The sequence below is a fragment of the Leptosomus discolor genome, chromosome 6 (assembly GCF_034619465.1).
Source record: "Leptosomus discolor isolate bLepDis1 chromosome 6, bLepDis1.hap2, whole genome shotgun sequence".
In the NCBI taxonomy this organism is placed as follows: domain Eukaryota; kingdom Metazoa; phylum Chordata; class Aves; order Leptosomiformes; family Leptosomidae; genus Leptosomus; species Leptosomus discolor.
This window is the reverse complement of record NC_141396.1, coordinates 28,188,008-28,211,088: the sequence shown is the minus strand read 5'-3', so window position 1 is coordinate 28,211,088 and position 23,081 is coordinate 28,188,008. Positions and strand designations below refer to the sequence as shown.

General features: G+C 40.1%; 1 protein-coding gene across 1 annotated transcript; it reads left to right on the top strand.

Moving 5' to 3' along the window:
• Window positions 1-8,705: 8,705 nt before the first annotated feature.
• Window positions 8,706-22,442, top strand: PLAC9 (placenta associated 9). The gene is made up of 4 exons (XM_009960954.2): window positions 8,706-8,817; window positions 19,703-19,803; window positions 20,707-20,827; window positions 22,426-22,442. Exons 1-4 carry the CDS (start codon window positions 8,760-8,762, stop codon window positions 22,440-22,442), a joined length of 297 nt encoding a protein of 98 aa, XP_009959256.2. The 5' UTR covers window positions 8,706-8,759.
• The last annotated feature ends 639 nt before the right edge of the window (window positions 22,443-23,081 follow it).

The following is a 23,081-nucleotide window of genomic DNA, read 5'->3' as shown; positions in this document are numbered from 1 at the left end:
AATTACAAGACTCGAAAAATGGTTTTGAAGGGTTAGCCAAGTTTCTCCCCACACTAAATAAAATCAATAACATTTCCAACCTCAGTGAGAACAGCATGGGGGGGAAAAAATAGTCTATCCAAAGGAGAGAATTCTTTGCAGAATTTGATCAGTTACAGAAGGAAAGAGGGTGGAGACAGTCTGCAGTTAAGCCAAGAAAAACAATAAAAGTTGTTCAGAGAGTAGCAACACAGAAACCTAAAATTATAATTTAGGATTATGCAATGTATTGATGTAAATGTGGTGGTAAACCACTATAATAATCAGTATGGATAAATAAATACAGACAATTCAAAAAGGATTGCCACTTAAAAAAAAAAAAAAAAAAAAAGAAAGAAAAAGAAGAATAGACACAAAAAAGCTTTGCATTCCTTTTAATTTAGCATACTCATTTCACTTCCATATCAGTTTCTGCATAAATCAATATTTATAGAGCAGACCAGAGTTTCATCCCCCAGTATTTCTATTTGTCAGAGCGCAGGTGATCCATGGTAGCAAAATTTCACGTTCCCATTTGTTATCTTTAGGGAGCTGAGAAAAGACTGAGAAGGTAGATTGAAATCAATGTAAACAGATCTAACTTCCTCAAGGTATATTTTGTAGTTGCTTAGAAAAAGTACAGGCATCAGTTGAAAGAACATATTTGCTGGAACCAGAGGCTAGAGGGAAGCCTGGGTGTGTTTTGTGTGAAGTTACTAAGTGGGACAGACTATATCTGTTTATCAGGTAAACATTTTGCAGAAAGGATGAGATATTTCTCAAGTCAAAGAGCAAAACTTTACATCAGAGGTCCAAAAATTGTGTCCCCAAAGTAGTATTTATGTCCATAAGAAGCCTAATTCTAAGACGCTGAACCAATACATTTCAACAGCTGAGCAAAAACTGGGAACTCCAGCACAAAGCTTGTGCTTTGCTGTTACAAAAAAAAAAAAAGGCATACTTTCTACTATTGAGACTAAACAACTGATAAGAAGCAGCAAAATATTTTGCATTACTATTTGGGATATTTATTTCTGTGATATCCTGTTTATCTCAATTTCAAGTTGTAGGGTAATATTGATAACATGTTAAATACTTGCAGAGGCAGTAAATTAGCATTGCAGATGCATGAAAGTATCCAATAATCTATTCAAATCTACCTCACAAAATGATAATTAGCAAAGACTGTATCTACATATCTCCAGGTGATATGAGATATCTTATGTTGTCAATGACTCCAGGCTTTTTGTCCTTCTGTGTCTAAAGCATTTGTCACACAGTTGCGTTCACATTAGAGGAAAAGTGTACCGGCTGAAGCCCATACAGTGAATCCCTGAAAATATGTATTAGTTTGTCTAGACAGAGCACAGCAACTGTGACTGGCAGCTTCATCTTCCACTATTTCAGGTGGTATTAGAACATCATAGTGACAGCATATAATTTCAAAGTACTACTATAATCGTTAACTTTATTTTCACTAACAAAGATCACCAAGTATTCAAATGGCAGGTGAAAATGAGCTGAAGCACTATTAGCTTTTTTTTTTTTTTTTTTTTTTACAGACTTAGTCTCAAAGGGATTCTGATTTGCTGCAGTCTGTCGATAACTATTACATGATGCTTTCAGAGGTTTAAAGAGCCTTCAAAGACATTTGACACGTCACTGCTCAGCTATTCAGCAGCAGTGAAGAACAGATGTTTCAGCTGAACGTACATAAATGCTTTGCCAGGGTGCCATACACCAGCCCCTGTCAGCATTGACGCTTATGTGAACTCCTCTGCTCCCCCGCCAGCCTAAGCAAGCTCAAGGGCAAGTATGTAACAGTCAAGGGTCTGTTACTTTGGCCTAGACTCTAGTTGATCTAAATCCTCTTCCCTCTCCTCCCGCTGCGTCTAATTAAACCACTGAACTCTCAGTTGCAGTTCACACTGTGCTGGAGATCAGCTCATCTGGGCTGTACCCAGCCTGGCCCTCAACTTTGTCAAGTGCCACTGTGTGCAGAGCACAGCGAAGGAGCCACCTGAGCCGAAGATGGGGCGGGAGGTGGAGCAGCTCCTGGGGTAAGCTGGTGGCCACGCAGACAGAAATAGATCACCTCACCAGCCACTCATGAGGCAGCTCCCTCGTTACCAACGTTAGCCAGCCTGCTCCTTGCGCTCCTTCCCCTGCCCTTCTGCTGGGCTACTCCTGACCACCTCGCCTCATCTCTGCCTGGTCTTCCACTCTCTTTCCACCAACTCCATCAAGGCTGCGCAATCAAGTCCCTCCCAGTGGTTGTTTCCTGGTCTTAGTATTTAACAGCAGCGGAACACTTTCTGCACTCTGGACTGGTGCAATTTCTTCTTCTAAATTCAAACCACAAGCTCTTGTCCTATCAACTTCTCCTAATTCACTTTCCTAACGATAGTTTAAAGAAAAGAGATTACCTCAGAATTATTTATAGCATCCTGATGGTTCCCATGACTTCTCTGTCCTCATTTCTTATGCTTCTTATTCCTTGAACACATGCAATGAGCCCTCCTTTCTTCTTCCACGTTTTTATTCTCTAATCTTGTTTCCTCTTCTTTCAACGTTAATTCAAAGACACCTTAGATAGTCACTGCTGTGAAACAGAAAATTATCCCTTCATTATTGTGCAGATGGCAAAAAATGATGTCCAAGAAGGAAAAAACAGAAAACACTTACAGAAATGAAAATACAAAGTTACATAGATTAATATCTGAAATAATATTACTGTTATTCTTACAATGAGTTCCAGTGATGGGTCTGAATTAAAGAACAGTTGGGACAGATAATTTAAAGCATTTTACTACATCTGGGCACAGTATTATAACAGAAATTAAAATATACTTAGAGTCAACTGGTCTCTTAAAGTAAGGTAGAATGTCCTAAAATCTGGCATTAGAAACAGCATCCATGCCATCCTTATCTCCTGCAATAACTTTGTTTCAGGTGATAATTCTTGCTTTTATTTGTTTTATCCTTAACACTAACTGGAGTATCCATGCAGATGCAGCAAACTAATAGCAGGTGTAACCATCATCAAACAGCCTCCCCCCTAAACGCATATGGAACTGATCCCACTTCAAGGATCTCACTAGAAAAAAATTCAAAATAAGGGATGGACAAGAATCCAGAGTCCACAGCTGTTTTCTGACAATCTGAATTAATGCTCTGCCTCCAGAGCTTGTGGTGCATGCTAATCTTGTTAATCTATTAATTTGTTCATAAATGGTTTTTCATGCCTTGGATCAACATTTAATAGAAATTTTTTCATGGTCACTTCTCTTCCCATTCATGATTACACAATTTCCCTATGGCAACCACCACAAATTCTCCTATTAAATAGTGGCGTTATGAAAGTATTTAAGTTGTCTTTTAACGCAGTTTTGCAGCTGGAATTAAAGAGGTGAGAAGCCAGTACCAAACAGTAATAGCTAGCTGTACTGTTGGGGAATCTTGCTGGACAGAAGACACCATGTGGTTAACCACGCCGACAGCAAGATGAAAAAATTCATACACATTCTTGTTCAGTCTCTGGGTAGAAGTATGTGTGGGAAGCATGCTTGAAGAAAAATTGCAGCTAAAGATGTGAGGGATCTGTAATAACAAAGGAACTACTACCATCCTGCTACAGTATCATATTTCCTCTGACACACGTATTGTAAAACAAGTTTTAATCGGGCTTTTTTACCACATTGGCTGTAAATAATACATTACTGTAAATTTTCAGAGGAATGGCAGTGGAGCGATTAGCTTGGCTTCTCTCTCTAGCAAGTCATTCTTTCCCTTGTGACTGTTCATGACCTTGTGGTAATTAGGAGAAAAGGAGAATAGCCTGACTAGTAATCAAAAATAGAGTTTATTTCCAGCTGTTTCTCTGTTTTATGAGATATCTGCACAAGTCTCTCATATGGTAAATACTACCTGTATTCAAAGGCTTCATATACATGGCTGATGCATTGCCTAATGGACAAATGTACACAGATGTTAAATAAAACAGACCACTGCTTTACTGCCGTTTGTCGTGACTCATGTTCAGCAAGGTGTATTCAACAGATGAATAGCTTCTCACATATTAGCTGCTTCTTCACAGAAGGAAAATGTTTATCCAGTTTCAAGTAATTATCTCATTTAAGTGGTGTGGTTTGCAATATTGATTGCAATATTGATCTGCTAAAGACACTAGCTGAGTAATTCTAATTTGGGAATAATCAAGTACTTCCCCCATGAGGGTTATTTTCTGGAGTATTATCTACCATAGATCTTTTTCACATTTTTATGTGACTCAAATGGGTGGACATAAAGTTACAACAGCAAAAGGATGCTGCCTTCTGTAATAGAAAATATAGCACATATTATCAGATCACCATGTGTGCAATACGATACTGGGAGTCAAGTCTATTCCCAAGTCACTAATTTAGCTGGGAATATAGTTAATTCAGCTTTGTTAGGACAAAATTTTCCTGTCTTTAAAATGTGCAGGCACACTGCATGCCACATTTCATAGGGATTTCTGAGGCACAGCCAGGCTTCATAAAACGCGTTAAATCTGTCAAATGAAAGAATGTAACAACTAGTTAAAAATACAAAACCAACTACATCATTCACTAATATTCCATGTGACCCACCTTTTCCTTCAGCTTTCTGATTCAGTTTCCTCGCAGATGATTGCTTAGGAAGCTGAAGCCATAGATGCAAAACAGCCTGAAGCCATCAGATGCTTACCTAATGCTGGCAAGTAGAATCCAGCCTAGTGTGTTGGCACCAAGATGACACAAGAGAGTCAATTCCTGTAGCTGACTCACTGTTGGCTTTAGTTGTAGTACAAAATGTATTGTTTTGAAGAAGGCTGGATGAGAGTTGTCTGCTCCGTGACACATACATTTATTAACTTCTCCAGGGAGGGTCCAATTAGAGACAGAGCTAATCTTGACAGTACCTCATACCATCAGCCATGTGATATATTTTAACTGTGTCAAAGATCACGTCTTTATGACAATAGCAGGAGAAATTCACACTTTTTGATGCCCCTTGCAAATCAAGATAATAAACACTAGTATAAGTTGATATATAACAGTCTGGAGAGGGGATTGTACTGGCACAAAAACCTGTACTCACACGTTGAAAGCTGCAGCCCACAAGACTTGTAACACCAAATGAGGCTGCCCCATGAACAAGAGAGTCATGGAAGTGCAGTGCAGACAGTCAGGGATGTGGTGTTAAGAGCCACTACTATCAAAAGCTTTAAATGGCAAAGCCTATGTCATTCTGGTGAAATCAGCACTGCAAGAGGCCTTTCATCTATTCACCAAACAGATGTACTGGTTGCAGAGCAAGCTTCTACTTCCTTTAGAAGCAGACCACAAGCTACATAACTGGTCTGTGGAAATCAACCTCTTTGGGTGACAAAATTCTGCTTCCAAATCTATCCAACTACTGTATCAACCCAGCAGCCAGAAACTGAGTAAATTAAGACAGTGAAAATAATTGACCTCTTCTAAAATGATCATGAATCAAGCCTCATTTTACATAAGGAGTTCAACAGCCTCCAAGTAGCAAGAACTTCTGGTCATGAGCAGCTAGCAGATATTAAGCTTGAGACAAGAGCCCAAGGAATCTCCACAGTCCCTAATGGACACAAATCTTCTCCCAGGGGCATGTAGGCAGGACACACAAACCTTGCACTGATTTAATCATCTACTAGTGTTAAATTCAGAACAGAGTTTATTCCCTCTCATTTCTTTCTCTTAGGTGTGAGGCATTTTCCTCTCCCTACAAGGATGGGTTTTCTACCATATTTTTCTTCCCTGAAGTAATCTCCACTTAATTTTCTGTCTGTCTCAGAGTCCCGAGGGACTGCAGTACAGTGCACTTCAATTTTTTGACAAGTATATGCTCAGCTATACCCTCTGTGAGCCCATGCTGCAGGATTTTATGTCCAATAACAGCATGATCTTTCTCACATGGCACATATGTCCTCTGCCAACACACACCATTTCTTTATTCTCTTCCTTCTCCCTATGCTCTCAGTGGGATCACTATGCATTCATTTATTGCTTTTGCCAAGCATTTGACTAGTCCAAGAAACAGATACAGAAAGATTGTGCTAAAAAAAAACCACTCCCAAAATAGACTTAATCCTTATGTTTGCTCTCTCTTTCTCCAGACATCCCGCTGGCAAAAATTCACATCCCTGTTCACTGGTATGCTTTTTTTGGCTGCTGGTGTCTTGAGAACATCTCAACAGCTGCATTTTGTGCAAATCTATATTCATACGATTTCATTATGTTCTCATATATGGACACTTCCAAGATGAATGTGCTAAAGAATGCTTTCTCTGGTGGTGATCAGTTACTGACTAACATTTCAGAAGACAAATAGGTTTGTATCATACCCTTTCTGCTGCTCTCAAATCTTCTGTCTTGAACTGAAAAAACTGCTTTGCAATTCACTGGTTTGTCACACACCCTGGATTTTTTGTACTTTGTGTTTCTAGTTAAGTTGTCTTCATCTGTAGTTTCATTCTGAGTATATATAAATAACAGTCGTCTTAGGTAAATAACAAAGATCATAAATATTCTCAGGACAGGTAGTCCTACTGAAAACCAGAATCCCACTTGGCAGAAGTATTCTTTCTGGCTGCATTTACCTGCAGAGGAAAAAACTTCTCTCATTACAGAAACAACTCCTGGAGTATGATACTAGAGAAAACCCTCACTACTTTTTTTGTTGTCTGTGGCTAACAGGCCAGCACCTCACTGTGGTCAAACATAACACAGTACGTAAAAATAAAAAGCAAGTGCTTTGGAGGGACTGAACTGTTCCAGAGGCCTGAGAGTAATTCAGGAGGAACCTCGAAGAAACCTGTTGTAAAAGGGGTAAGTGACCTCAGCAGAGGTGGTCTGGAACGGAAATCGCAGTATTTTTTATTGTGTGTTGAAGGGAACACTGATTCAATGAATGTGCATTGCTTTTTAATATTGTAGTATAGAGGATGGCAGAGAGCACACAGAAAAGTATCCATGAACAGGCCCCCTTTGCAATACAGAGAAAGCATCAAGTGATTCTGCTGAAAAAAGGACAAAGGTAAAGGACAAACACTTTCAGAAATAGCAGTCAACTATTCATAAATATTTTTCTTCCGCCCCTCAGTCTCTTCTCTGCAAAATGCAGACAACACACAAGATAATTTCTCACTTCAAAAATCATAGCCCACATGTCAGCGTCTCACATTCAAACACAGAATAAAACAGAGAGTGGACTCACGGTTATATTCCTCTCTAAAGTTCCTCTCTAAAGACCTGCTCATAACAAAATTAAAATTTATATAATTTTTCAGCAGGAATGATCAGATTTATTCTCAAAACAAGAACTCATAAAAATCGCAGTATTGCTATGCAGTGATTTAAGCCAAAACACCCAGAAAAACACTGCCACTCTAATTCTCGTAGCCAATTTCATTTTTATTTCATAAAAATGTTAGCTTACCAGTACCAGTCCTGAGGGCTCAATACACACCAAGGTTGTTCTGCACCCTGATTTGCCTAGTGCCTCAACCAAGTTACCAGCTAAATTCTAATCACAGGATCTTTATTACTGAATCTATCTTGCCTTGTAATTGAGCTTGCAATCTAACTTGATTTGGAAGTCTCTGAGGATGATTATACTTTGAACTCTATGATAGCATCTCTACAGGCTCACTTTCATGTCTTAGTCAAATAACTTGATTTTCTGACTGCTAGAGAGGTGGTAAAGACTAAGGACATCTGTTCTAGTTTACAGGTTTTTATTTTCACTGGAACACTGTTTATCCTGAACAATGGCTTTTAGGATTAAGTAGGACACCTTAACAGCCATAGTTTGAAAAAAGGTAACTCAACTTAAAAGACTATGAGGAATGATACCAGGAAGGAGATACCTTACCTTAAGTCTTTGAACACCAGTCTAGTGGCGTCAAAAATTGACACTTAGCCAGTCAGCACCCATGAACCCTCAAGACAATTAACATTTCATTAAGATCCTGCTAAAAATCACACACATTTTCAGACTAACATTAGCAGCACTATTATTGCACGTGATGTTACCAAGTCTAACCTATTTTAAAAACCTGCCAAACTGATAAAAGCTCAAGTGGCTCCTCAGGAGCACCTACGATACTGTCCAAACACAAAACACTACAGACAGTCGCCACCTCCCACGACAATCTGCCACACTTGGTACTGCCCAAAAAAGATGTTTCTGCAGTCTTCGAAACAAACAAACAATGGGAAAAGCCCCATAAGCTCACAAGAGCTAAAGATACTGTGTTTTCCAGAGTTCCTGCCTGCCCCACCCTAGATGAAATCCTACAGTGAAAAACTTCCAGCATACCTTCCTCCTTTCTCCATTCCATTTCTTGCCCCTCTTAGTGTATTTACAGGATCCAATGCTCTTCAGCACATTCCAGTTGTAGCCTGTGTAAATAAATACAAGGGTAAAAAAAATAACTTTGGGGACCTTGGACCGCTGCCAGCTTGCCTGGGTAACTGGACTTTGCTTGGAGCTGGAAGGGTGTTTTTTAAAAGGAGGGAAGCAGAGCAGAACAGCTCAAGAATCTTGGCTCAGACTGGGCATATTTCCTCCTAACCCTGGCTAAACCTCAGCACAAACGGCTGGACGGAGTCGTCGATGCAAAGTCAGGGAGGGAGGCTGCAGGGCTTTCCACCAGAACTACGGCAGAGCTTGGAAAGGCTGAAACCATGCTTTTCCTTTGGGCACTAGCATTTATTTTAGTCCTGCGGGAGCAAGATCTTTTAGGTAAGTGATTCCGAGCTTGCAAAGCAGAAACTATAGCTTAATGGTAGCATGGTCAAAGCCTTTGCATAGGGTGGGAGAGGGAGGTAATAACTGCCTTACTCTATGGGTTTTATATGAAGGTGACACAGGTATGTGTCAACATTCTGTGAGAATATTGTTTTTAACAGGAAAAACTATATTTTTGTACTATTAAAGTCATCCCGCATACTGCCTTGGTAGAGAATTTTTATTTCTCATGGGAGATATTATCAATGTATTTTCAGAAATTTAGAACCCTATTCAGGTGCTGCAGCCAGTGCCCTGCATTTCCATAATTACTGCTTTGGCAGCCTTATTAGCATACACACTAATCCACTCAGAAATTAGATCGAAGTTCAAGGTAAATAGAGAAAGATTTTTCTTTATTCAAACCCTTTTTTTAAGATTTGCTGGTAACAGTACTGCATTTTTTTCTCTTCTGCTTTGGGTTACTTACTCCTGAGATTTTGAAGCACGTAATACCTTCCCCAAATGCCTTGGGAGTATGACATATAAACACAGAACATCTGATAAGCTTGCATCTGAATTTTACTTTCATTAACAACAGATTAGTGCTGTAATAACCTGTAATCACATTGTAGCTGAGTGTGTCACTGACAGCTATTCAGTTTGGCTAGTTCGAGGGTTTATAGTCCCCTTGTAACCGCAAACCTGGCTTCCCAGCCTGTTTGTATTACGTGTTTTCTGCTAGCTGAGGCCCAGCTTTGTTTTCCCTCTGCTCTTACTTCTTAACAACACACAATGTTTGTGTTTCATGGCAGGGTAGTAAATTTCCATTACAATCGAAACATTTCCTGGAAAACTCTTTCTTCCTCACCCTGACTCCTTCCCACCCAACTGGCTTTGTAATGTTTATCCGTGATGAACTGAAATATCAATAGCCCAGCAAGGACACTCTAATTTGTTTTCGCTCCACTAGCTATCCTCTTGTGAGTTTTCCAAGCTTCACAAAAAAATTGTGAAATTAGAGAAAAAAACAAAAGGCTGGAAGAATGTTTTTGTTTATTCCCCCAAAAGTATGGTTTTAGGCTGAAATCATTAGCAAACACAGATAAAATCCAACTAAATAGAATAGTACTTGAATAATAACTGCAGGGGAGACTGGTACCCATTATCACACCAGGTGGTAGCTACCCAGTCAGGGAATCATTTTCACTGTCTCGATGGTGTATTTTATGAAAGATGGGAAAGTTTTTGTCTGTCATGGCCAGGGGAGGACCCTGGCTGGCTGACAGGCTTAAAAAAAGTCATCCCCACTTTACCTTTGCTACCTTTGAGTTGGGGAATCTAACTTTTGATTTCCTTACAGATCCTCTCTCCCAACCCCCATGGTTATAAATGATCCAAAGTTGGTCAAAGTAGAATTTTTGTTTTAATTCAGCCATTAATATGAACACTCTTATATTCATAAAGCTCAGCCTTCAAATAGCTCAGGAGCAGAGCCCGGTGCGGGAGCCCTTCTGGATGCAACCGCAGGCTCCTGCCTAATGGATGCAGTTTCTAGTTCTTTGCTGCTGTTGCTGGGATAGTTTGCGGGGTGCTGCTCAAATGTAGCATACCATGTAGCCTGAGGCACTAAAGCATTCGATATCTGCCCCATTTAAACATGTTTCCATCCTTACAAAAACCTCCAGGCAAATTGTTCTGAGGCATGCAGCACCCCAACAGCAAAGTCTTTGCTGCATGTTTACGCATGGCAGAGAGGTGACCTGGAGTCCTCAGGTAAACAAGTACCTGGCAGGCGGGTGGGCCCCACTGACATGTTCCATTTAGCTGAGCAAACCAAGTACTGAGCATGCTGCTAGGGCGGCAGTGACAGCAGAGTTCCAGTGGAGGCATTTCTGCTCAATGCTCCACACTGCGGGGGGATTAATTTTTAAACAGCAGAAGGTGCCTTTGGTTTTAACTACAAGTTAAAGTAAACCAAGTGTAAGAATGTTTTTCTTCGTTTAGATCACATAATGTGACTTCTCAGAATATGTTGGATCGTCTGATATCCACATACAATATCAAAGTTGAGAAGATCTATAAGCTAGAACATTTCCTAGAAACTGGAGAGGAGGAAACCGCTTCAGAACAGCCTACTTTTGCCCCAAAATGACCACCTGCATTCTCATAGAACAGCGTTTTGCCTCTAGGAGATTAAACTACTGCATTGTAGAATTAAACCCACAATAAAAATTTATGAGAGATGTCCTATCTTAAGCCAGACTTGGACTCTACTAATAAAGTAGTAGTGGTTTAACCTATACTCCATGTTATAGGTATTTTCTATCCTTACAGAAACCTACTGGCATTATTCTCTCCAATACAAGGATTACAGTCTTTGCAAACACTGATCTCTGAGCTCCAACAAGGAGGGAGAAAGAAAGTTTGTCACAAAAAAGTGTACGCAGATGTAGGTGTGTTTCTTAAGACCATGAAGAATCTGAAGATAGGAGTTCTGTACAGAAGCAAGCCTTTTTATAGATTTTATATATCTGTAAAACCTTATGTTTTGTTATATTTAAAATTAATTTATTAAGTCCTGTGGACTTCGTAATTTCGATGTGTAAAGCAAAGGTTAATACCAAACCCCAAAAAAGTCAGGGGTTTAGAAATATAGGACTTTTGCTGCTCATCTGCAGGGTGCAGCTGTATTAATAAACGCAGCTCATCTGCTCTGGTTAAGCAGTTGTGAGTCTTGGCCATGAATGCTAGGATCTAGTATGTATGTGTACATGTGTGTATATACATGTGTATCTCTCTTTCTTTCTCTCCCCCCCCCCCCCTCTCTCTCACAGTTCTACTTCCTGAGCTGTTGCAGAACACATGAACTGTCTCCCAGAGGAAAATATATCTTCGAGCAAGTTCTTAGACTTGCTTAAGTATTAGAAAAAAAACCTACAAGGATATTCTTTCATAGTACTATCATATTTCTTTCTACTACCATAACTTACTCATATGCAAACTACACAACCACAGAGCTGACTAATAATTCACAGACTCACCTCACCCACTGCCCATGACCGTAGCTCCTATTACTAAACACAGACCAAAAGCCATGCTCTCATAAAATTGAAAAACTCTATCCCCAGATACCAGTGGCCATCCTCAAATTGATAGTGACATCAAATACCCAAGTGTCTCATCTCCTCCGTTCTCAAACCAGCCTTAAGCTTTCTCATTCTAGACAAATTACAGCATTTATATATGCTACAACACAGCTCCTCTTCTTCCTAAAACACCTCATCCTCTTCTCCTCACACAAGCGTGTCCTATACAGCTACTAGCTGTAATCCTCCTAACACTTTGCCTTATTTTCCAGAACAAATATATATTCACACAGAAATAAACCCATAATAAAGGGAAACTTTAAAGCCCAAAGCATCAGGTATCCCATCGTAAATTACAGCAGGAATTAGAGTGACCTACCTGCAAATTACATAGCTCACGTCCCTTAGAAGTCCAATTCCCTGTAGTCATTTTCCATCGCAGCAGCAAGCAGAAGAGGGTATTCCCTGGCTGCTTGTTCAGAGGACCAGCATGCTGGAAACATACTGCAAGCCAACAGCTCCCTTGCAGGAACATTTTATTGTTATCCTCTTTCCTTTGAATGAAAATACACAAAACTTAAGTGGTTCTTACAATCACAAATAAGGTGACATGGCAGAAGAGGAAAAGTTGTTTTTTCAAGTAGTAATGTTGCGTCTGGCAGATAGCCATGGCAGGGGCCCTAGATTTTTCTGTGCCTGAAAAAAGAAGTGCCCACCAACAGCACAAACTGTCCCTGGCCTTGTACACTCTCTTCTCAGTCTCCACTGCTGGGTAAGCAAGAGCTGAAGCTCCCTTATGTAATGAGAGCGACATGGATTATGATAGCAAAGACTTCCTCCAAATGGAGTAGTTTTACACAGAAATATGTGGCAGCCATCTCCTAGCCAGGAACAATTTCTATCAAGTCCCATTTCTGATTTTGCATATTTCACAAGCACAAGCTAGGCACGGCAGGACCAGAACACATCACACCATGGCACCTCGCATGTAGGTTGATGGGACAGAGAACTTAAGAGAAGTGAGACCTGGTAGGCTGATACCCCGACCCATCTTCACTAATTCAATACACCCCACAATGCACAAGGTTTCCTCTTTGGTCCTTCTCTTTCATGGAAAAAAAAAAATTAAAGTAAATTCAATCTTAACTAATCTAGGATCTGAAATCATATTCATAGTAGCATGTTCTACATCTTGATAAACAGAGTACAAACCACGTCTGCAAGTTTGGAACTTGACCTTCTGATATGTTTATTTAGATTCTAAAATGAATATTAAAAATAATTAATTTTGTGGAAGAAACTTATTTCAGGATGTTTCCATTATTATCAGAGGCTCATGAATCTTGGATACCAGAGGAATCCCTTGGATTTTGTTCCATGTTTGAAATATTTCCATGACTTGGCATTCAGGTAGCAGCTGAAGTATACAGTGAATGTATAGATTACCGATTAATCCCTAATCAGGCATTAAAAACTTTCAGTGTACCTTCTTGAAATCATTTAAAAAAAAACCAAACCAAACAAATCCTCCCCCATCCCCCAAATTCCAGAAGAGCTTTCTACTGTCAATTCTCTCTCTAATATACGATGTCTACTTTCCATCTTCCACTTTGCAAATTCCACACAGGGCAAATGTGGAATATCCAATGTTGTTCTGCCATAAAAGCTAGAGCCTAGTAGAGGTGTGTGTATGTATATTTACATGTGTGTATAGATGTATATTTGCATGTATATATAAGCAAACTCTGCAGTTGCCTCCAATGTAAAGCACAGTAACATATGACAGTATATAAAAAGCTAAGAAATTCTACATAGATATTTTGATTCCTGCAGTGCTTATTGCAATCGCTAAAGGCAAGAATTCCCTTATCTTTAAGCAACTAGAAACTCTAAACTCTAGAAAGAGGTTCAGAGGTGCTAAGCATTAGGCAGTGTTTATGCATTACAGCCTAGAAGATGCTCTATGTCCAGTTAAAAATATGCTCCTGAACATGTAAGAATTTGAAGACAATCTGCACATTAAAAAGCATTTCCAATACAACAGGTTCTACCTAAATCAATTATCTTTGGCGTCCTAACAATAGAATTTGACGTGGATTAAATTATATATAGTACAGTTTAAAATTAATTTGGGCACACTGGTGATAACGAAACCAGTAGTGGTACAGAAAGATAATCCAATACTTCCATATCTAAGGATGCTAATGTAATTAAACGTTGACACAACTGGAAACCAAGTTTGATGCCTTTAAGAGCAGCCCCCAAAATTAAATATGACTAACAGCCTTGGTTTACCATGGTCTTAAGTCTGAAAGCACTAATATTGGTAGTATTAGTAGTGGCGCAAGTTCAAAGCAGTTGAACCATTTCTGTATTCAGCTGCAAGTTAACTTCACCAACCACTTTCGTAAACTATGTAATTTCTTGAGCTAACATTTCAAAGTTATATATACATGTTAAAGTGGAGTCCAACACCTACATTTAGGCCAGGAATAATTTAAGCAAGGATCAGCAAATCCCTTCAGAGGCCTGTTGCTTTCTTCCCAAACTGGTTAGGTTGTTCACCATTTGAACTTTATATTCAAGTTCATGACTTTTTTTCCTATTGGAACATAAATCCATTACTACCCCCTTCATTTTCTCATTAAAATCTATTTGGCCTTCTTATGCTATATGCTTCAGGAATAAAATTATACTGCTAAACCTAAGACAGTGCAAACAAGAACACACAGCATAGCATGTTTTCTTGAGCAGTTATGTCTGTCCTCCTTTGTTCCCCTTGGTCTATCACGTGATTTCAGGCTTCCTTATTTGCCATCTGGTTCCTGTTTCAATCTCACTTTTCTTTCATTTGGCTTGTGGCCTGCTTTGTTTTACCCCTCCCTCCCTCCTGAGCACAACATGAACTCTCAGTTAACTTTCAAAACCACACTGATCATAGGGTGATGCAAAAGGAATATTATAGACTTCAAGATCAACAGGGAACTCTATAGTCACTCACTCTGACCTTCTCCGTAACACAGACCAAAGAACCCAACCCAGTAATTTCTATATCAAGCCTGTAACTTCAGTTTGACCAGCAATGCATCTTTAGGAAGGACACTTATAAAGACCTACCAGATCTGTGTGGTCATGTTCTTCAGTTCTGTCACTCTTAGTAACAGCAGCAAATGCCAGTGAAGAGACATTGCTCAGGTTTATTCTGATGCTTAACATTAGCAACTACTTGGATGATAAAAATGAACCGTTTAACAGCATCTGGATAGACAGAATCCTGATGGTCCTAGAAGGGGACTTCTTCAGGGAGTGTGTAGAAGCAACATCTTGAGGGGTTGGGGGAATATATCAAAGGTACAGAAACCAGACAAGGTTAACTGAGAGGTATTCTGAAACTAAGGCCTTTGCTCTCAACCTGTTTGCTAAGGTTGTTTTAATTCTTGATTGCTCTTTCTATTCCCTGCTGTAAGATCAAGTTTGTACAGTCAGGCTGAACATGATACGTAGATCTTTACTCTTCATCATGTGATGTCTTTCAAATGTTAATCATGTTCTTCTATTAAATGTATCCTTATTAGCAATCAACTCAGAGATTCTCTATTTTCCCGCTTCGTCTGCTGGTATCTGACTGCATCACAGCACAGGGCAGCCAGAACTACCCAGCTTTATGGGCACCATAAACGTAGCATGGAGGATTTAATCAGAGGAAAAAAGACAGGGGTCATTTTCTTATCGTGAACAGGAGAGTTCTGATTCTTGATGGAAAATAACCACCTTTATATCAAAAGAATTGACTTCAAGAATTGCACTAAGCATGTCACTTGCAGGAAGCATCAGGTGGGAATTTGCAGATGGGAAATGAAGTGAAAGGTAATGTTCTCTCTGCGCTATTGAAACATTACAACAAATATCTGCCTAAAGTAATCAATTAAGTTTCAAATGAGATATTTAAGACATTGAAATATGCCTCCTACACACTTGCTTAAGCTGCCAGAATTTGTAAATATTCACACATTTTAAATATGTAGCATATACAGCACACAAAGAGCAGTTTACTTTTAAAAGGTGTTAGCTTTAAAATTTACTATCAAAGTTTTCTGCATTTATGCATGTGCTTTGACACATAAGCATGTAAAAATTCTAATTTACGTTTCAAAGATGTTTCTTCAGCAATGAGAGAAAGTACATGGAAGTATCTTAAAAGGCCATTAGACTTTTGCTTATATGGCTTGCAGCCTTCCATTCTTCACTCCCTTTACAAGTGACTGCTATTATTACACGAGGTAGAGATGTTGCTGGAGAAGGTCAGTGCCAAAGGCAGACTGTGTAATTTTCTCTTACCAACTGCAGTATGGAGAAGGGTAGCACTCAGAAACAACATGTGATTCTCTTTGAGCACATGGAAATTACTGCTTCAGCTGAATTGTCTGACCATACAGACCCAGATGCACGCCATATTTACAAGGGACCAGATGCCCAATCCAGAGATAAAGGCTGTGGGTTAAGAGCTGAAGCCAGACAACAAAATAACAACTAGGGGTTTTAGCAGCCAAAGCCTCAAGCCAAGGCTCAGAAAACAGAAGAAAACTACACTGACCAAAGCACTGGCTGCCCAGTTAGCAGCAGCAACCACCCACCTGAAGTACCCTGTTCTGGCACAGTAGTGAAGGGGCAATCACAAATGCAAGTGCACCTCTGCTCCAGTGTGAATGTCGCTAACCAGACACAGACACGCAGGCCCTGGCTGAGAGGGTTTTTGCTGGGTCAGTCCTCAGACAACTCCATACTGTGAGGTCAGGGAATTGGACATGCTTTGGTTTTTGCTAACTCTTATCACTCGCTGACAAACTATCAGGTGCTTCCCAAGACACTCAGGCTTGGGTTATTTGTCAAATTTTTTAGGTACTGCACTAGTCCTGTGGTTCAGGGTAACATCTTACAGTCCCATCAAACTAGGACAAGACACTTCCTCCCCCTTCAGTAATCCCGTTACAGTTTACAACATAGCAACGTGCTCTGAGTGCCGGGAAGTTGTCTGTCTCTGCGTCAGAAGAGAGGAACCAACCAGCCCAAGGAACGAAGCACTACTGAGTCCTGCATTTCACAGCACCCCCTTTACCTAGTTTTCTAGATGTGCATGTGCACACAAAGCTGTGCAGTGTTTTGCTAACCTCACAGTGAGCTGCAACAACCTTACGCTGGCTATACATACCCATCATGGCGCGCTCTGTTTTGAGCAAAAGACAGAGTCATCCATCTTGTCTAATCTCCCCATCTATATACACCTGCCTAGAGCAGCAGTCAGCACAATGCTGAGGTTTGTGCTGAACAGAACCCTCTTTCATATAGAAGGGCTAAGCTAAAGGAATTATTCAAGTGGCATTTTGGGTAAGACTGCTTTAAAAAGTCACTTTGCAGATTTAAGGTCCTGTATCAGGAAAAAGACAAAAGGAGCCCCTGCACAGTGCCAACAGGCACGCCCACCATGCCATCAGGCAGTTTGGAAAGGCCAGGGAGTCTCTGGGTCAGAGTCCGATCTAGGCAGGACAGACAGCTGCTTCTGCTTCTCCTACACCAGAGCTTTCTTTAAGGGACCAGCATGATATAAGATGCATGATCAGAGAAAGAGAAGTGGCCAACACTAACTTGAGCTAGCCAACATTAACCCTCTTGTGTTTCTCTTTGTAAGGAACAGACAAAACTAAACAAGCCTGGCACGTAACTTACAGTTGCCCAAAAGCTCCTTAACAACTGCATACAACTGCTGCTGGCCGTCGCCTAAATCTTCCATCCAACCTTGTGATCCAGCCATCTACAGTGAAAAATAACTTCCTGGGGACTTCTTAAACTCTTCCATTTGCTCTTAGTCGACATGATGATTTCTGCTGCCTCTTTTCACAGTTCATTTGTAGTTAGATCTGGGAATGTTCCCAGCAGGCAACAACTTATCCGCAGTTACCTCAACAGCATGCCTTCTACTTGCCCTCAGTTCTCTCTCCAACACGATGGGTATCAGTTCAGAATATAGCTGAATCAGGCCATCAGGCTTGACACTGAGAGCTAGAGCTGGGAATATTGGAAAGGTGGAAATTTTATTGACCTCTGACAGTAAAATGGAGCTTAGCTTTCTAGTATCATACTATTAGGAAAGCCAAAGTTTGTAGACAAAGACTTGCCACTGCTTCATAACCTCTGTTTCTAATAGAATTTCAGTATTTCCATGTTGTTCCAGCCATAATGGAAAAAACATTTAGATAAGCAAAAATTTTGAGAAGTAGCATGGTTCACGCGACCACTAAGTTACAAGGTAACAACACTCCCAAAACACCATCAGCAGCAGCAAGTGGGGAAAAAAAGGGCAACAGCAAAGCAAAGGCTAGTGAACTGCCATAGTTCAGCAGCCTTCTGTAAACAGGTAGATGAATTCTTTGGGATTCTGTCCTAACAGCACCACCTCCTGGTGAATGCACAAAAAAAAAAAAAAAAACCCAAACCAAACCAAATCAAAATCTTGTTGCAAATAAATAATAAAATTCTGTCTTAAGCTCTGCCAAACCAACATCTAAATAACGCCTAGTACATCTGATCACATTTTAATCCTCTTCTCCCCGCCCTCTGCTGTCCAATTTCAAGGAGAGCATCCCAACTCAGAGTACATGTCTCATCCCATCAAATTGTAATGGCTACAATCCACTGACACATGTTTCCCATCATCTGATCTCTACACCACAGAAACCTTGGCCCAGACTTGCGATGAAGGACTGCAGCAGTTACTAATCACTGCTCTCGCACAACAGAACTGAAGACAGAACTAGTTGCCCATCTTATGTTTCTTACTGTTCATTATAACTGAAGCTCAGTTTCCTCTTTGTCTCTGTTACAATCAAATTACAACAGAAAGAGTTACAGCTGATTTCTCATTATCATAGCTTCTTCAGGCCTCAAACAAGAACAAGACCTAACTTGGCATGGAGGAAGATATGTTATCAATTTAGTGGGATTTAAAATACTCCGCTACAGTTCTGTGCACACATAATAAAATCTAAATGTTACTGAATGTCACACAGAAGTTATAAGAAGGAAATTGGTTCTATTAAAGCCTGGACACCAGCAGGTACTGAACTTTCATGGAGTATAGCCAGCAGAATTAAATGTTGAAAGAGCAAGAGCTCATGAGTACTGAGAGGTAAACACAGATAACTGACAGAGGTAAGTGACTTTGTATATAGCACCATATACAAGTGACTTGGTCAGCAAATGGCATTAGCTGTACATGCTTTTATTGTTTCCCTTCCCATTGCAAAAATCAGACTATTACGGGCAAGTTTCTGGCACAGTGGAATCACCAGCTTGTATCCGTTTGGGGCATAAATGAACAAACTTAGCTACTCTTCAGAGCTTTACCGTACCAGCTCCTCCTGAAGAAAGTCTAAGATGAACTGACACGTAAGGCAGTTCTTCCCAACGCTTAGGTTTTATACTTGTAAAGACAGAGTTACAGTCTATAAATTTACCTTACACAGGTAGGAGAAAACAGATTGCATAAGACAAACACACACATAAACAAAACAATAACCCATCAAGAGAAAACACCTTGTTCCAACCAACCATGCCAATGTGTCCAGGCAAGGAGACATTCACAGCACTGGGGTATATCTGCAGTTATTGGGAGAGAGGTTCAATTTCTACCTGGGACTCCTACATTTGCTTTCATAAACAATCCTGTTTAGCATGCAAAATACCACTTCAGGAGTCAGAAAGGTAAGCATTGGTATTAAAAAGCTCCTGCTAATTAACTGTGGCTGTTTTTCCAGCTGCTGCAGATCCTGTCAGTGTGTTACCTGGAAGTTTGGGAAGAGGAAGTTGGTGTAACGAACACGATATGATCCACGGACGCTTAGATATTATTGAAGAGGTAAGAGCTACTGCACTGGCTCCTGGACCTTACCAGACCTCCACCCCACCCTTTTGACCAAAGAACAGAAAGAAGAATGACGTTTCTAGCCGTCTTGATTTTATTCCATTCAAGGTCTGACTATTTTTTTTTTTTTTCAGATGACATGGTTTGTAACCATCCATAAAGCTATTATTACCAGAAACACATAATCTTGATGAATTCCAAACAACTGATTAACCAATCACTGACTATTACATATCAGCCTTTTCTAAAATGTTTGTAACTGTGCCTTTAACACAACAATCTCAGAACTGATACTTGTAAATTTTCACATCTGCACATGGCTAGACGTGAATTCTGCAGGTGACTCCAAGACTGACAGAGGAGTTTCTGCTCGCTCCTGCAGACACTCAAGAGCTAATCTACGACTAAGATTTTAGGAAAGCTGCAAAGTTTTCCTTGGTATGTCAAGCATTCACAAGATACCTGTCCAGTGCTAACTATTCCCAGCTGGGTCACTGCCAAACTGCATGCTATCTGAGCCCTCCTCTTTCCACCCCCCATCAGCTCCTCTCATCTTCTGTGCAGATTATTTTCTCGGATATGATGGTGGCTCAGAAATGAGATAGAATTAAAAACAAATTAGTGCGAAGCTCCCTCCAAGAGGTCAAATTACGTCTGATTCTTTATACAGAGGTGCTGTAACTTAACGCTTGCGAAACAAACTTTTAATACTTCCTGCCACTAGAGGCCAGCATAACACAAGAAACATTTAAATCTGCACCGCACAATAGAAATTCAATCAGCTGTTAGCATGATGGGACATTAGATTTGCACTTCCGCTAACACGGTCGGTACAATTCCTTCTACTTGACCCTTTGACTATCCCCCTTCTCCATTTGTCTCCCTTGTTTCCATTAGAAGGTAATGAAAACAGTGGAGCATCTAGAATCAGAAGTCAAATCGCTCCTCAACATCATCAGTGAGACAACATCAAATATCCCCAACACCCCAGGAACCTCACTTACAGACATTTTTGATGGTAAGTATCTAGTGGGATACAAGCTGAGTTGAAAACAGTGTTGCATATATTACTACCAAATCTCTATCTTTCCCCCCTGCAAGATGTGAAGTAAATCCTTCATTCAACTCAGTGCAGCTAAGGCCTCAGCTGAAACACTGGGTCCAGTTCTGAACACCAGGTTTCAACAACACTAATGAGAGGGGGAGGGGGGGGAAGAAAAGGGGAAAACCAAACCAAACCAAAACACCAAGCAAATGAAAACCCAGCCAAGGAGCTAGATACATGAGCTACACAGAAAGGTTGTTAAATTGGGCATGTTTAGTCTAAAGAATATTGAAGTAGCCCATCAGAACAAGTAAGGCTGCCATACAGATGAGAGCTGTGTCTTCTCCCTATTGCAAAAGCAAATGAAACAAGAAATAATACAGCAAGAAAGACTCAAGCAAAACACGATGCAAGGCTTTCTTACAGGGACAGTGAACCACTGAAATGGTATGACTGTAGTTTCCCCAGCACTGGAAATTTAAAACAAGCATCACACCCTAGAACAGCAGGAGGGATCGAGCAATCTCAAAGTCCTTTTCAGTTTTAAGATCTTGTGATTCTTTAGTTTCATGTGTGACAAATGAAACAAAGAAGGGCAACAACAAGCAAAAGAAGTTATTGGAAGTATTACCATTTGGTATCTTAAATGCAACTTTGACATGCAAGCCCCTCATACAAAACATGCTCCTGGATAAACATTTTTGGAATAAATTAAGCCATAACAGAAATTATTTGGATGAGCCCACCTATTTCACACAGCTTCTTATAATGCTCTGTCCTCTTCATTCTCTGCCCAAGTATCAATAGCGCATTTAACAAGGTGAGAGATACTCCTGCTGGAAAATAAGCCTCTTGTGGAAAGGTATGAGCATCCACAGACACGTTGGTGAAGTTGGTTTTGTCAGCGTTGGTTTTTTGTTTGTTTAAGATAGCTGTACTGTGGTACATACACACATGCATATATATGCATTTACATGATAAAAGGTGGGCTCAAAGTAGACAGCAGTAGAGTTTACATTGGTTTTTAGTTCACGTTGGTTTTTAGTTTTTGCAGTTGGCTGTATGGATCTGGTCACCATGACTGATATGTCACCAACATCATTATTCATTAAAATTTCCAGTTTTTTGTGAGGGGCAGTTAACAGGTAACAATTAGGTTACTCCCTTGCAATGGTAATTTATTAAAATAGTGTTCCAGTAAAGTGTTACAGTGAATTTAAAGTGGAAATCCTAAGTCAACTTTGGCATATTTGCAGCACATCTATAGCAAGTACTACTCAAATGGAGCTTGCAACTACTGCCAAAGGGCTCCAGAATTGCAGATAGGACCTTCCTTCTATGATTTGGTGAATCAAAGTGACAATTCCCCACTTTAAAGTAGCAGCATTCATGTTTCAAATTATGTTTATCCACAAAGATTGATCCTGATCTTATAAGCAAAAATAGTTACATCAACTCTTCTCTATACAGATACCAGCTGAGCACTGCGAAGACAGAAGACAGCTGAATATAACAGTACAGTAGTCAAGAACAGTTGCACTTTTGTTCATTTAATAAACTTGTGTTTCCAGAATTTGAGCAAGGGTGAACAATCCTCAGCTGTAGTCTGCCGTCTGTGTTCCTGTGCTTTATAATAAACAGGTATTTGCTCCTAGACACTATTTGAAAGCTTTATACATTAAATCTTCAGCAGCCCTACTTCACCAAAACTGCATTTCAAACACAGCATTCTCAGTAAGAAAACAAAACCAGGTTGGGTCTGGGACTAGAGCACAGCCAACAAACTTCCCTTAATTCAAAGGCTTACCCCTTCCCTGGCAAAGTAGTGAACTCTTGCTGTCAGTGTAAACCAATGAAGACACACTGTCAGCTGCAATTTTCTCTCAAAATATGCTCAGATCGTCTGACAAAAATGAGAGTACGGAGTGGTCTGGCTTTGGAAACGGTCACATTGCTGCCATTGATCGCAACAGGAGTCCTATCTGCACGTCCTAGTCAGAACTTGTCATTTGGATGCACAGACACCTTATTCTGTAATCTTTACGCTATTCTCCCTTCTCATAGTGACAATGCAACCCAGAATTAATTCCAACATCCACCCTCTAACACCCCCATTTTCTTCGATGACAAACAGCAACATAACTTCTTCTAGGAAAAAGGACCTGCCTGACCTTTACAGAACAGAGAGAGAGCATGCGTATGTGTGTGAAACAAAAGGAGTTTACAC

What these genes read in the sequence shown, in the direction of transcription:
- PLAC9 (XM_009960954.2), top strand. Translation starts at nt 8,760, where the DNA reads ATGCTTTTCCTTTGGGCACTAGCATTTATTTTAGTCCTGCGGGAGCAA. An exon ending in GCGGGAGCAAGATCTTTTAG is followed by an intron (nt 8,818 to 19,702) that starts GTAAGTGATTCC and finishes CTGTTTTTCCAG; the next exon opens with CTGCTGCAGATCCTGTCAGT. An exon ending in GCTTAGATATTATTGAAGAG is followed by an intron (nt 19,804 to 20,706) that starts GTAAGAGCTACT and finishes TGTTTCCATTAG; the next exon opens with AAGGTAATGAAAACAGTGGA.